Genomic DNA, 16538 nt, shown 5'->3' on the forward strand with positions numbered 1-16538 from the left:
GTAATGATCTATGGCTCTGGTATATGAGGATAAAACATTAATCTAATCCACAATAGAGCCCGTAATTATTTCTTGGTGTTAGTAACGGTACCTCCAGTATAGCCACTAATGGAGACATGGGTCTCTCCTCCCCGTTTGTTACATTACATGCTAATGTTTTTAGACTACCCCAAGATTTAATAACAGTACTTGTAACGCTTTGATGAAGAAAATGGTTACTATGTAAAAGTTCATGGAGTACTAAAGTTGTTAAAATTTCCTGTAATCTTAATATTTATGATGTTATGAATATTATGACTGCTCCAATGTCCCGAAAGAAGAAAATTGCCCATATTAAAAACGTTCTCGTAAACAAAGATGAACTGAGCTGGAGAACAGAGCTTTGGAACGATAAACATCAATGTTTAAAACTACTTTCAACTACTTGTTGCTGGCGTACGCATTTTATATTGATCAAACTGTTATTAAGATCTGTAAAACATAACGAAATACAAATTATTTCATAACATCATATAGTTGTCATAATGAAAATAGTATTAAAGCATTATTGTCACACGCAATAATTATACTGTTCGGTATCATTAGTAAACTTTGCAACCACATATTATGTGAAACATTCTATAAGAGGTGAGGAAATTGAATGAAGCAGTGGTAAAATCTAACCATATATACAAAATTGTATATTTTGGAAATACCAACTATACAAAATTGTATATTTTGGAAATATCAAATATACAAAATTGTATATTTTGTATATATGGGTATTTTTTCTTGTGCAGTGTACCAATTACTTCCAGCTGTCTTGCAAATACGGGAATGTGGCCATTAGGCGTTATTAGACTATGTCCTAGGCCCTGGCGTATTTATCTCTCCCGTCTGATTAACGCCACACCACGTGACCCCAGTGCTATACACGAAACTGCCAATGAAAGCTGATTCGCCACCTTTACTTTCCAGTTAAGTCGTTTTACACATGATATCTGGAGAAGGTGCTAACTATATTATTCAATGAACGCCTCGAGGGATGCAGCTAATCACTCTTGAGTTTTTATCATTAGCAGATCGATATCTTTGATTTTAGCTTCAGAAAGATGTCCCTCTATGTTGACCCGACTAAAAGGTTTGCGGGATTGCATGAAAGACGGTTGTTGTCTGTTGTGAGCCATGTATGCATGCGTTTACTGTGAAACCACTGATTAGTGAATATATGTTGTTTTACGCCTCAATCTGCAATAGTTCATCTTTATTACGTAGCATATTCATGATCAAATCAGCCAGACAGGTGACAGCTTGGGCAACAATCCACGCCGAAGGGAAGGGATCACACCCGTTCTGCCAGGTCAGATATCGAACCACCAAGTTCCCATTTTAATCGTCTCTTTTACGATAGGTGTGAGACACATGAGACTAATCTGACACCAAATTCACACAGGGAGACGGCTATAATTCTTGAAAGAACAGAATATTAAAATTTACCGCAGCTATATTTTACCCAGGTACTGTGCTGACAGTTTATTGAGAACTGTAACACAACTCGCTCATGAGATAAAAGAACGTTTTAGCGTTTCTCGATGTTTAGAGAAAACATGCGATGGCGACGTGAACCATTCATTTCATGTAACAATGTGGCAGAATATCCCAGCAGTATGACATATGACCATTATACAGCGGCGATGACACGAGACCATCAAATAGATGGGATATGCCACAAGGATGACACGTAACCATCATATAGAGGGGATATGCCACAAGGATGACACGTAACCATCAAATAAAGGGGATATGCCACAAGGATGATACGTAACCATCAAAAAGAGGGGATATGCCACAAGTGATACGTAACCATCAAATAGAGGGGATATGCCACAAGGATGATACGTAACCATCAAATAGATGGGATATGCCACAAGGATGACACGTAACCATCATATAGAGGGGATATGCCACGAGGATGACACGTAACCATCATATAGAGGGGATATGCCACGAGGATGACACGTAACCATCATATAGAGGGGATATGCCACAAGGATGACACGTAACCATCATGTAGGGGGGATATGCCGACATTATACCATGTTGTAATAAGGGCTCTATCTGACAATATCACATCGCATTATGAGTTGGTGAGTAGGGTTTTACGCCACTTTTAACAATGTTTAATTATAACGAATGGATACCTGAAATGGACTTTACACGCTATGTCCATGGTGGGAATAGAACCCAGGTCTTCGGCGCGACGAGAGAACACATGACCCATTAGTTGTACCTACCCACCGAATATGTACGCTGTGTGGAGCTGGTATTTACATTAATGTGTAGATATGCACATAGCAAATAAATTCAACAAAAACTCACCCCTTGAAAGAAACGCTATATGTTCATCAATCAAAGACAGGGTGTCAATGAGGTGAAGGATCGATGGGGAGCACAGACGGAATTACTAAGGTAAAGCGTTGCCTCAGTGTACCAATTACTTCCAGCTGTCTTGCAAATACGGGAATGTGGCCATTAGGCGTTATTAGACTATGTCCTAGGCCCTGGCGTATTTATCTCTCCCGTCTGATTAACGCCACACCACGTGACCCCAGTGCTATACACGAAACTGCCAATGAAAGCTGATTCGCCACCTTTACTTTCCAGTTAAGTCGTTTTATACATGATATCTCGAGAAGGTGCTAACTATATTATTCAATGAACGCCTCGAGGGATGCAGGTAATCACTCATGAGTTTTTATCATTAGCAGATCGATATCTTTGATTTTAGCTTCAGAAAGATGTCCCTCTGTGTTGACCCGACTAAAAGGTTTGCAGGATTGCATGAAAGACGGTTGTTGTCTGTTGTGAGCCATGTATGCATGCGTTTACTGTGAAACCACTGATTAGTGAATATATGTTGTTTTACGCCTCAAACTGCAATAGTTCATCTTTATTACGTAGCATATTCATGATCAAATCAGCCAGACAGGTGGCAGCTTGGGCAACAATCCACGCCGAAGGGAAGGGATCACACCCGTTCTGCCAGGTCAGATATCGAACCACCCAGTTCCCCTTTTAATCGTCTCTTTTACGATAGGTGTGAGACACATGAGACTAATCTGACACAAAATTCACGCAGGGAGACGGCTATAATTCTTGAAAGAACAGAATATTAAAATTTACCGCAGCTATATTTTACCCAGGTACTGTGCTGACAGTTTATTGAGAACTGTAACACATCTCGCTCCTGACATAAAAGAACGTTTTAGCGTTTCTCGATGTTTAGAGAAAACATGCGATGGCGACGTGAACCATTCATTTCATGTAACAATGTGGCAGAATATCCCAGCAGTATGACATATGACCATTATACAGCGGCGATGACACGAGACCATCAAATACAGGGGATATGCCACAAGGATGACACGTAACCATCATATAGAGGGGATATGCCACAAGGATGACACGTAACCATCAAATAAAGGGGATATGCCACAAGGATGATACGTAACCATCAAATAGAGGGGATATGCCACAAGGATGATACGTAACCATCAAATAGATGGGATATGCCACAAGGATGACACGTAACCATCATATAGAGGGGATATGTCACAAGGATGACACGTAACCATCAAATAAAGGGGATATGCCACGAGGATGACACGAGACCATCAAATAGAGGGAATATGCCACGAGGATGACACGTAACCATCATATAGAGGGGATATGCCACGAGGATGACACGTAACCATCATATAGAGGGGATATGCCACAAGGATGACACGTAACCATCATATAGGGGGGATATGCCGACATTATACCATGTTGTAATAAGGGCTCTATCTGACAATATCACATCGCATTATGAGTTGGTGAGTAGGGTTTTACGCCACTTTTAACAATGTTTCATTATAACGAATGGATACCTGAAATGGACTTTACACGTTATGTCCATGGTGGGAATAGAACCCAGGTCTTCGGCGCGACGAGAGAACACATGATCCGTTAGGTGTACCTACCCACCGAATATGTACGCTGTATGGAACTGGTATTTCGATTAATGTATAGATACACCCATAGAAAATAAATTCAACTAAAAACTCACCCCTTGAAAGAAACGCTATATGTTCATCAATCAAAGACAGGGTGTCAATGAGGTGAAGGATCGATGGGGAGCACAGACGGAATTACTAAGGTAAAGCGTTGCCTCAGTGTACCAATTACTTCCAGCTGTCTTGCAAATACGGGAATGTGGCCATTAGGCGTTATTAGACTATGTCCTAGGCCCTGGCGTATTTATCTCTCCCGTCTGATTAATGCCACACCACGTGACCCCAGTGCTATATACGAAACTGCCAATTAAAGATGATTCGCCACCTTTACTTTCCAGTTAAGTCGTTTTACACATGATATCTCGAGAAGGTGCTTACTATATTATTCAATGAACGCCTCGAGGGATGCAGCTAATCACTCATGAGTTTTTATTATTAGCAGATCGATATCTTTGATTTTAGCTTCAGAAAGATGTCCCTCTGTGTTGACCCGACTAAAAGGTTTGCGGGATTGCATGAAAGACGGTTGTTGTCTGTTGTGAGCCATGTATGCATGCGTTTACTGTGAAACCACTGATTAGTGAATATATGTTGTTTTACGCCCCAAACTGCAATAGTTCATCTTTATTACGTAGCATATTCATCATCAAATCAGCCAGACAGGTGGCAGCTTGGGCAACAATCCACGCCGAAGGGAAGGGGTCACACCCGTTCTGCCAGGTCAGATATCGAACCACCCAGTTCCCATTTAAATCGTCTCTTTTCGATAGGTGTGAGACACATGAGACTAATCTGACACCAAATTCACACAGGGAGACGGCTATAATTCTTGAAAGAACAGAATATTAAAATTTACCGCAGCTATATTTTACCCAGGTACTGTGCTGACAGTTTATTGAGAACTGTAACACAACTCGCTCATGAGATAAAAGAACGTTTTAGCGTTTCTCGATGTTTAGAGAAAACATGCGATGGCGACGTGAACCATTCATTTCATGTAACAATGTGGCAGAATATCCCTGCAGTATGACATATGACCATTATACGTAGATCATCAAATAGAGGGGATATGCCACGAGGATGACACGTAACCATCATATAGAGGGGATATGCCGACATTATATCATATTGTAATAAGGGCTCTATGGGACAATGTCACATCGCATTATGAGTTGGTGAGTAGGGTTTTACGCCACTTTTAACAATGTTTAATTATAACGAATGGATACCTGAAATGGACTTTACACGCTATGTCCATGGTGGGAATAGAACCCAGGTCTTCGGCGCGACGAGAGAACACATGACCCATTAGTTGTACCTACCCACCGAATATGTACGCTGTGTGGAGCTGGTATTTACATTAATGTGTAGATATGCACATAGCAAATAAATTCAACAAAAACTCACCCCTTGAAAGAAACGCTATATGTTCATCAATCAAAGACAGGGTGTCAATGAGGTGAAGGATCGATGGGGAGCACAGACGGAATTACTAAGGTAAAGCGTTGCCTCAGTGTACCAATTACTTCCAGCTGTCTTGCAAATACGGGAATGTGGCCATTAGGCGTTATTAGACTATGTCCTAGGCCCTGGCGTATTTATCTCTCCCGTCTGATTAACGCCACACCACGTGACCCCAGTGCTATACACGAAACTGCCAATGAAAGCTGATTCGCCACCTTTACTTTCCAGTTAAGTCGTTTTATACATGATATCTCGAGAAGGTGCTAACTATATTATTCAATGAACGCCTCGAGGGATGCAGCTAATCACTCTTGAGTTTTTATCATTAGCAGATCGATATCTTTGATTTTAGCTTCAGAAAGATGTCCCTCTGTGTTGACCCGACTAAAAGGTTTGCAGGATTGCATGAAAGACGGTTGTTGTCTGTTGTGAGCCATGTATGCATGCGTTTACTGTGAAACCACTGATTAGTGAATATATGTTGTTTTACGCCTCAAACTGCAATAGTTCATCTTTATTACGTAGCATATACATGATCAAATCACCCAGACAGGTGGCAGCTTGGGCAACAATCCACGCCGAAGGGAAGGGATCACACCCGTTCTGCCAGGTCAGATATCGAACCACCCAGTTCCCCTTTTAATCGTCTCTTTTACGACAGGTGTGAGACACATGAGACTAATCTGACACCAAATTCACACAGGGAGACGGCTATAAGTCTTGAAAGAACAGAATATTAAAATTTACCGCAGCTATATTTTTACCCAGGTACTGTGCTGACAGTTTATTGAGAACTGTAACACATCTCGCTCCTGACATAAAAGAACGTTTTAGCGTTTCTCGATGTTTAGTGATAACAGGCGATGGCGACGTGAACCATTCATTTCATGTAACAATGTTGCAGAATATCTCAGGAGTATGACACGTGACAATTATACAGCGGGGATGACACGTGACCATCAAATATAAAGGATATATATACTACACGGATGATATGAGACCATCATGCAGAGGGGATATCGTACAAGGATGATACGTAACCATCAAATAGATGGGATATGCCACAAGGATGACACGTAACCATCATATAGAGGGAATATGCCACGAGGATGACACGTAACCATCATATACAGGGGATATGCCACAAGGATGACATCGTACAGCAGGGATATTCCACAAGGATGGCATGGTACCATCATGCAGAGGGAATATTCCACAGGGATGGCACGTGGCCATCATATAGAGGGGATATCGTACAAGGATGGCATGTATCCATCATATAGAGGGGATATCGTACAAGGATGGCATGTAACCATCACATAGAGGGCATATCGTACAAGGATGGCATGTAACCATTACATAGAGGGCATATCGTACAAGGATGGCATGTAACCATCATATAGAGGGCATATCGTACAAGGATCGCATGTAACCATCACATGGAGGGCATATCGTACAAGGATGGCATGTAACCATCATATAGAGGGGCTATTCCACCAGGATGGCATGTAACCATCATATAGAGGGGCTATTCCACCAGGATGGCATGTAACCAATTATTGATCATGTTTTATTAATTAGCTTTTGATTCACTTATATATGTTGTCAATAATGTAATTTTGTATATTTCAGATATGACATGGACATGGAACCGTGATATATCGGGGATATGCTACAAGGGTGAAACGTAACCATTATTTTGAGGGCATATCCTACACGGATCGTTTGTAACTATCATATAGAGAGAATGTACCACAATGATGACATTGAACGGTCATATAGAGGCCCAACTACACGAACATGTAATAAAAACACCACTACAACATTTAACGAAACGTTCCGGAAATGTTTAAAAAAATGTTTTCTTCACGTGATTATGTAAAAAGTGTTTTTGTAAAATATTGCAGAAATGCTTTCGAAAACGTTTTATTCATGTGATTTTGTATGGTTCCAGAAACGTTTCAGAAACATTTTCTGTGAACATTTTATTATAACGTTTCTTAAATGTTTCTATGAAAAGGTTTGGCCCATTGGCGAGAATATTTTCCTTTGCTCAAAACTCATGTTTTTCTTTGGCAAATACATAAATGTTTGACTAAAAGCATCGTGACACATGATTCAACTCATGATTCAATTTGTGACGTTATTAAAATATTTCGCCCATGGGCGAATAGGTTTGTTTTTTATTGTATATAGTGTCTCATAGGCCAATATCTGGCTGGACGCACTCCATACACCTTTTGTCTTATATGCATCGGATTTATATTGTACATGTTGTGCGTGTGACACTTTAATAAACATTTTGCTACTACTGCATTTTCATAGTTGTTTACACCAGGGCCTTTATGCCCTGTGATCTTACTTACGATGGATTGCAACGACAGATCATGTTTGAAAAGAACTTGGTATCGAACAAAGCGTGACATTAACATTACGAGGCCGTGAGAAACACCTGGTTGTATTCGCCAACTTAAGTACAACAGTGTCCCTACACGACATGACATGCTGACCTCTGGAATACGCTATGAAACACGTTACGCTCTGCATTCTACACAGGTAAAAGTCATTTATTGCTGATGTGAATTTGATGATTGTTCAAGTACATTAGGGAATATATTTCCCGCATATGCACATTGAAGTTTTTACTTCGATCATTACGTATCTTGTAGGTTGGTGTCTGGTGCAGTTGCTAGGCTTTTAGAAATGTTATTGTCTGACCCCCTCAGTCACCGAGGCTTTCACAAAAATAAAAATCCGACAACTGGTAGTCTGGCGGCGCGTTGCAAGCCACGAATCGCTTAGAGAAAGCAAATTAATCGCTGCAACAGTTCGAAGCACATGCGCACTCATCCAAAATGCCGGCGCAACTACCCCTTCGTTGCCTTGACGTAAAAGAACGTAATAAAAGAGGCTCGATGACGAGCTGATATAATTTATGACTATTTTTAAGATGTAGAGCAGACTGAGGATGATGGGCTGTTAGCTACCTTTGCTCATTTCCTCGTTGATCCAGTCAAGAATATCTTGTTCCGCTGTCAAAGTCAGCCACCATTTTGGTTTGAGAACGAAGCCACCTCAGCCAGCGATTGTTTCGCTAGCAAGCGGCTGAAAGTTAGCGCACTGTTGTAAGGCGAATCGTAGTACATCGCTTGCAAACGATTCGCGCTTTGCAAAGCACCCCTAATTCACGTACTTTGAGAACCCCTCTGACAAGTGTAAATTGGCACGGCTCCCTTGGTCGAAAGCAATGAATACACAATGCGATTTATAAAGTGGTCAATGTAAGAAATGTTATATTTACACAATGACATTTAGATACCGCTTAGATAAGCGGATACCGCTTTTGAAAATGAACTTACCCCCTAAGAAATCAGAGCTCGACGATTAGCCAGACAAGGATCAAAGAAATAAGTCTCAAGCACCAGGCAGATAAGTTCCCTGGTCACGGTTCATGGCTGGTGTCTCCTGATTGATGTCAATGGCTTCGTATAGTTTTCTTTGTCGCCAGTTGTTGTTGTTGTTAGACAGGACTTTGGTCGTTGCCACATGATTTGTCTACAAACAAATCCACGGACTACGTACGGGCTCTCCTCTATCTCCTCTAATCACTAAAATCTTCATGACATCCGTCGAAGAATCAGCCCTCTCGACAGCACCATTCCAATCCGTCAGTTGGTACCGGAAAGTAGACGACACATTCACCACCATAGCCCCCAAGAACGACCCTTCAGAGCTCCTTAAACATCTCAAAGCCCAGCACCAGGGAATACATTGCACCATGGAGGCCGAAACCAATCAACACCTTCCTCTCCTAGACGGTCCCTCAAAACCACAGATGATGGACTATCAGAGTACCGCAAGCCCCCGCAAATCCATTTGCCACCCTGATGCCCTCAGCAGTGAACTGGACAATCTCAAGGAAACCTTCACTTCCCTCAAAAGCTATCCTGCCCACCTAGTCTCCAAAACCATCCGCAAGGCCCTCAAGAACTCCGACCCCAGGCCCAAACCAGCTCCATCGCCCATCAGAATCACCATACCCTACCAAGACCGCGTCACTCATCAGATTTCCCACCTCATCAACAACAAAGCCAAAATAGATGTCACCTTCTCCAGCGGCAAGTCCACCAAGACCCATCTACAAGCAAATGGCAGAGAAGGTGACATCTATTCTCAAGCAGCGCAAGTCTCAACCCCCGAGGATGTATATACCAGATACCCTGCAACTGTGGCCGCCAGTACTTTGGAGAAACCCTTAGACCCCTTCACACCAGACTCAAAGAACATCGGACCTCTAGATCTGTTAACAAACTCGACCTGAAATCCGATATTTCCGAGCATATCCTTAAGAACCAAAACCATAACATCATGTGGGAAGCCACTTAAGTCCTGTCTACCAACAACAACTGGCGACAAAGACAACTGCAATAAGCCATTGACATCAGGAGACACCAGCCAGCCTTGAACCATGACCAGGGAACCTATCTGCCTGGTCCTTGCTTTGATCTTTGTCGGGGCTAATTACCTAGCTGACTTCTATTTGGCCTTTGCTGTGTCCATTCTTTCACCTATCAGTGCTAATTACCCCCGGCCTCCCGTTTGCCCAGTGTCCATTACCTTTTACTTATCTATGATAACTTAAGTACTGGCTTCCATACCTTCAGCGCTAATTACTGTAAAGTGTTGGCTTCCATTGTCTATTGCTAATCACCTATCAGCGCCAATCATGGCTTCCCTTGTTAGTTTCTACCCTTTGTTATTTTCCACCTTTTGTTATCTTATTATTTTGTTGTCCTTACATGTACATATATATGCTCTCTGCCTCATGGCATTTATTCATCTGATGAAGGAGTAAGCATATACTCCGAAACGTTGTGTTCCTCATAATAAAGAAGTTGACATCCATATATTCTCTTCCTTATGTTTTAGGAACATGTTAAAAACATTATTTTTGTGATAAATTTTCAAAAGGGTTTAAGACAACTTAATAACTAGTCATGAAAGATAATTAAATGTGAGAGAATGCGTCTTTTTACCATAGATCTATATTTATTCACTTCTCAACAGTCTCTCTCACGCCCCCGCAAAATATGAGCGACTAAATGTAATTGCCTGTGACACTATCTGTGATCAGCAACAAACAAATCATGTGAAGTTTTGTCTCAGTCATATCTGCTATTTTTTCCAAGTGCGCGGATACTCAGGATGCCAATCACTAGATGGTCTGGTCCAGACTCGAATATTTACAGACCGCCGTCATATAGCTGAAATATTGCTGAGTGCGGCGTAAAACAACCATATCCTACACAGATGGCATGTAGCCATCACAAAGAGGGCATATCCTACACAGATGGCATGTAACCATAATTTAGAGGGCATATCCTAAACAGGTGACATGTAACCATCATTTTGAGGGGATATCCTACACAGATGACATGGAGCCATCACATGGATGGCATATCCTACACGGATGACACGTAAACCTCATATAGAGGGCATATCCTACACAGATGGCATGTCACCATCATAAAGAGGGCATATCCTACACAGATGGCATGTAACCATCATAAAGAGGGCATATCCTACACAGATGGCATGTAACCATCATTTAGAGGTGATATCCTACACAGATGGCATGGAGCCATCACATGGAGGGCATATCGTACACGGATGACACGTTAGCATCATATAGATATAGAATACTGAACGAGCTCCCGTGTAATACCAATTTTATGAAACGAGTGAATAGTTGTGGTATCTGACGAGCTTTCGCTCGTCAGATACCAGAACTATTCACGAGTTTCATAAAATTGGTTTTACACGGGAGCGAGTTCAGTATTTTATTTATAACTTGCCATTTATAACGTTTTTAGAATTATACTGTTGAGTGTGAATAGGCTGACACCTACACGACCCACGACATAGCTAGTCCAATTGAGTTTAACACAATAATACTTCAAACACGTCAAAAGTTGAAACGTATGAATTTAATACCAAACAACGGTCCACCTTTAGAATTCAGGCGTCCGTTCCTTAAAATTATCATAGCGTTAAGGTTATCGCAACTCACATACTTTAACTTAGACCAACGACTGTCGTTGCGCTACAGTACGATCGCCTTGTGGAACGGGGCATTGCACCACAAAGTTTACAATCACGTCACAATACCCGATGACGTAATTTGTGGAATTTTGTTGCAAGATCCTTCGGCGAAACAATGCCATGTGACGTCAGCCTAGCAACAAGGTTGCTGGGGTCATCGGGTGTGCATAAGCTCCTCTCAGTGATCTATCATCTCCACACGCAATGTCGTTGAATAAGCCAAGGGATGTTGAGAGCTTTCAATATTTGTTCTAGAAACGAGTTCCGAGATTACATAAGCACGCGTTTTGGTATTACACAATGTGTAATACAGCTATATGTTTATTAAACGGGTGATATCTTGACGGGCAAGTAATAAAGGGCATATCCTACACGAATGGCATGTAGCCACCATATAGATAGAATGTGCTGCAAGGATGACATGTTACCATCATATTGAGGGGATATGCTACACTGATGACACGTAAGCACCATATAGAGGGCATATCCTACACGGATGACTTGTAACTATCACATGTAGGGCTTACCCTACACGTATGACATGTAACCATCATATAGAGGGCATATCCTACAGGGATGGCACGTTAGCATCATATAGAGGGCTTACCCTACACGGATGACATGTAAACATCATATAGAGGTCATATCCTACACGGATGACATGTAAACATCATATAGAGGGCATATCCTACACGGATGGCACGTTAGCATCATATAGAGGGCATATCCTACACGGATGGCACGTTAGCACCATATAGAGGGCATATCCTACAAGGATGGCACGTTAGCATCATATAGAGGGCATATCCTACACGGATGGTACGTTAGCATCATATAGAGGGCTTACCCTACACGGATGACATGTAAACATCATATAGAGGGCACATCCTACACGGATGGCACGTTAGCATCATATAGAGGGCATATCCTACACGGTTGATATGTAAACATCATATAAAGGGCATATCCTACACGGTTGATAGGTAAACATCATATAAAGGGCATATTCTACACGGTTGATATGTAAACATCATATAGAGGGCATATCCTACACGGATGGCACGTTAGCATCATATAGAGGGCATATCCTACACGGTTGATATGTAAACATCATATAGAGGGCATATACTACACGGTTGATATGTAAACATCATATAGAGGGCACATCCTACACGGATAGTACGTTAGCATCATATAGAGGGCTTACCCTTCACGGATGATACGTAACCATCATATAGAGGGCACATCTTACACGGATGGCACGTTAGCATCATATAGAGGGCATATCCTACACGGTTGATATGTAAACATCATATAGAGGGCATATCCTACACGGTTGGTATGTAAACAACTTATAGAGGGCATATCCTACACGGATGGCACGTTAGCATCATATAGAGGGCATATCCTACACGGTTGATATGTAAACATCATATAGAGGGCACATCCTACACGGATGACATGTAACCATCATATAGAGGGCACATCCTACACGGATGACATGAAACATCATATAGAGGGCACATCCTACACGGATGACATGTAACATCATATAGAGGGCACATCCTACACGGATGACATGTAACCGTCATATAGAGGGGATATGCTACAAGGAAGACATGTAACCATCATATAGAGGAGATATGCTACAAGTATGGCATAGAACCATCATAAAGAGGTCATATCCTACACGGATGACATGTAACTATCATATAGAGGGCATATCCTACACGATGGAATGGAACCATTATATGGGGGCATATCCTACACGGATGACATGTAACATGAATATATGGCATATCCTAAACGGATGATATGTAACCATCATTTAGAGGGCATATCTGACACGGATGACATGTAACATCATATATATGGCTTATCCTACACGGATGACATGTACCATCATATAGAGGGCATATCCTACCGAGATGATATGTAACCATCATATAGAGGGGGTATGCTACAAGTATGGCATAGAACCATCATATAGAGGTCATATCCTACACTGATGACATGTAACTATCATATACAGGGCATATCCTCCATGAATGACATGTAACCATCATATAGAGGGCACATCCTCCACTGATGACATCTAACATGATAAAGTGGGCATATCCTACACGGATGACATGTAACATCATATATATGGCATATCCTACACGGATGATATGTAACATCATATAGAGGGCATATTGTACACGGATGACATGTAACCATCATATACAGGTGATATGCTACAAGTATGGCGTAGAACCATCATATAGAGGTCATATCCTACACGGATGACATGTAACCATCATATACAGGTGATATGCTACAAGTATGGCGTAGAACCATCATATAGAGGTCATATCCTACACGGATGACATGTGACTATCATATATAGGGCATATCCTCCATGAATGTCATGTAACATCATAAAGAGGGCATCTCCTACACGGATGACATGTAACCATCATATAGAGGGGATATGCTACAGGTTTGGCATAGAACCATCATATAGAGGTCATATCCTACACGGATGACATGATACTATCATATATAGGGCATATCCTCCATGAATGACATGTAACATCATAAAGAGGGCATCTCCTACACGGATGACATGTAACTATCATATAGAGGGCACATCCTCCACGGATGACATGTAACATCATATAGAGGGCATATCCTACACGGATGACATGTAGAATCATATATATGGCATATTCTACACGGATGACATGTAACATCATATAGAGAGCATATCCTACATGGATGACATGTAACCATCATATAGAGGGGATATGCTACAAGTATGGCATAGAACCATCATATAGAGGTCATTTCCTACACGGATGACGTGTAACTATCATATATAGGGCATCTCCTACACGGATGACATGTAACCATCATATAGAGGGCATATCTGACACGGATAACAAGTAATCATCATATATAGGGCATATCCTAAACGGATGGCATGTAACCATCATTTAGAGGGCATATCTGACACGGATGACATGTAACATCATATATATGGCATATCCTACACGGATGACATGTAACATCATATAGAGGGCATATTGTACACGGATGACATGTAACCATCATATACAGGGGATATGCTACAAGTATGGCATAGAACCATCATATAGAGGTCATATCCTACACGGATGACATGTGACTATCATATATAGGGCATATCCTACACGGATGACATGTAACATAATATAGAGGGCATATCCTACACGGATGACATGTAACCATCATATAGAGGGGATATGCTACAAGTTAGGCATATATATAACCATCATATAGAGGTCATATCCTACACGGATGACATGTAACTATCATATATAGGGCATATCCTCCATGAATGACATGTAACATCATAAAGAGGGCATCTCCTACACGGATGACATGTAACCATCATATAGAGGGGATATGCTACAAGTATGGCATAGAACCATCATATAGAGGTCATATGCTACACGGATGACATGTAACTATCATATATAGGGCATATCCTACACGGATGACATGTAACATCATATAGAGGGCATATCCTACACGGATGACATGTAACCGTCATATAGAGGGGATATGCTACAAGTATGGCATAGAACCATCATATAGAGGTCATATCCTACACGGATGACATGTAACTATCATATATAGGGCATATCCTACACGGATGGCAAGGCACCATCATATAACGGGGTATGCTGTAAATATGATGCTGTTGGAAATGGCACATGGAAATATAAAGTGAACTAAAAGGCACTTACTTTTTTTCTTCCTTCTCATCAACAAGCCCATGGTTGAGGATTGGTATATTTTCCCTGTCTTCAGTCAACTGAGGTATCGGTCTGAAGCCTAGATCTCCGTAATTATTACAAACTCTGTCACATAAAATGTCCGTAAAACATGTTCATCAGGCCTGGTGATTCACAGGCATTCAATAATCAATCCAACGAACTGTTCAATACAACCACGTGCTGTGTAGGCCGCTAACATACCACCCGCTGATACCAATCATTCCTCCAGAAAACGTTTATTCTTACACAGAAACATATTCCACGGTGCTCCAAACGGGTCCCAATTCACTTGTCAATGACTGACGCCAGCTGGAAAATTGCGAATCACTGTCTGTCAAGATGGCTGTCACATAGCTGACACGAAATGTAAACACCATTGTGAAACACTAAAACACAAAATATCCGTTCACAAAGTATCATTTCCCTGTGGAATGAATGGAATTCTTTGGCACCGATGTCCAGTCATAACCCATAAGAATAACCTGATACCAACACAGCTGACGTAACCAAGGTGTTGACGAGTACACTGTAAACACTATACTACCATCTTGGTATGTTTTCCAGTTTTCGTGTGTTGTGAAGCTGAAACACGTTATATCCTAGCATCTCAGGTCAACGGTGAACACTATGTATGTAAAAATAACAGATGATGTTAGAACATATTCTCACTGCTTACATGAACAGGAACATGTGTTCACTTCGCTTCAGTGATACCGTTAATTTGCTCTCTGCTTCTGTCGCCGAGACGGATGCCATAGTAGCCACTATTTCCGGTTGGCTTCGTGTATTCCGTAACACATATTCTGGTTCTGCTGTACTCCTTCAATGAATCCCTGTTTGTTTACAGGTGTAAACCACGCTCGGCTCGGCTTATGAACGAATAATTATCACGCTGTTGAGCGGCATGGGAGCGTTCGAACCAGGGAGAAACGTTACTTATTGCATTAAAATCTTTTACATACTTGGGCAAACAAACCACTAGACACTGAGATCATATGTTCTATAATTGTTGATAAATATTTATGATATGAACATACACAATTCAAGCTCGTTTCATTGGCGCCGCTTTATTAATATTAAGAAACAGATTATCCTGGGAAATCGGAAGCATCTATCGAGTGAATCCGAAATATTG

At 41.3% G+C, this 16538-nt stretch overlaps 1 protein-coding gene across 1 annotated transcript in view; it reads right to left on the bottom strand.

The window, feature by feature from the left end:
* Positions 1-16022, bottom strand: part of LOC124142019 (inositol 1,4,5-trisphosphate receptor type 3-like) — a 244393-nt gene extending 228371 nt beyond the window's left edge. Inside the window, exon 1 of the mRNA XM_048397454.1 lies at positions 15374-16022. Coding sequence (XP_048253411.1) covers positions 15374-15404 — 31 coding nt within the window. The 5' untranslated portion in view covers positions 15405-16022. The remainder of the gene's footprint in view (positions 1-15373) is intronic.
* Between the last annotated feature and the right edge of the window lie 516 nt (positions 16023-16538).

Source organism: Haliotis rufescens, unplaced genomic scaffold (assembly GCF_023055435.1).
Source record: "Haliotis rufescens isolate VD_foot unplaced genomic scaffold, xgHalRufe1.0.p SCAF_17, whole genome shotgun sequence".
Taxonomy (NCBI): domain Eukaryota; kingdom Metazoa; phylum Mollusca; class Gastropoda; order Lepetellida; family Haliotidae; genus Haliotis; species Haliotis rufescens.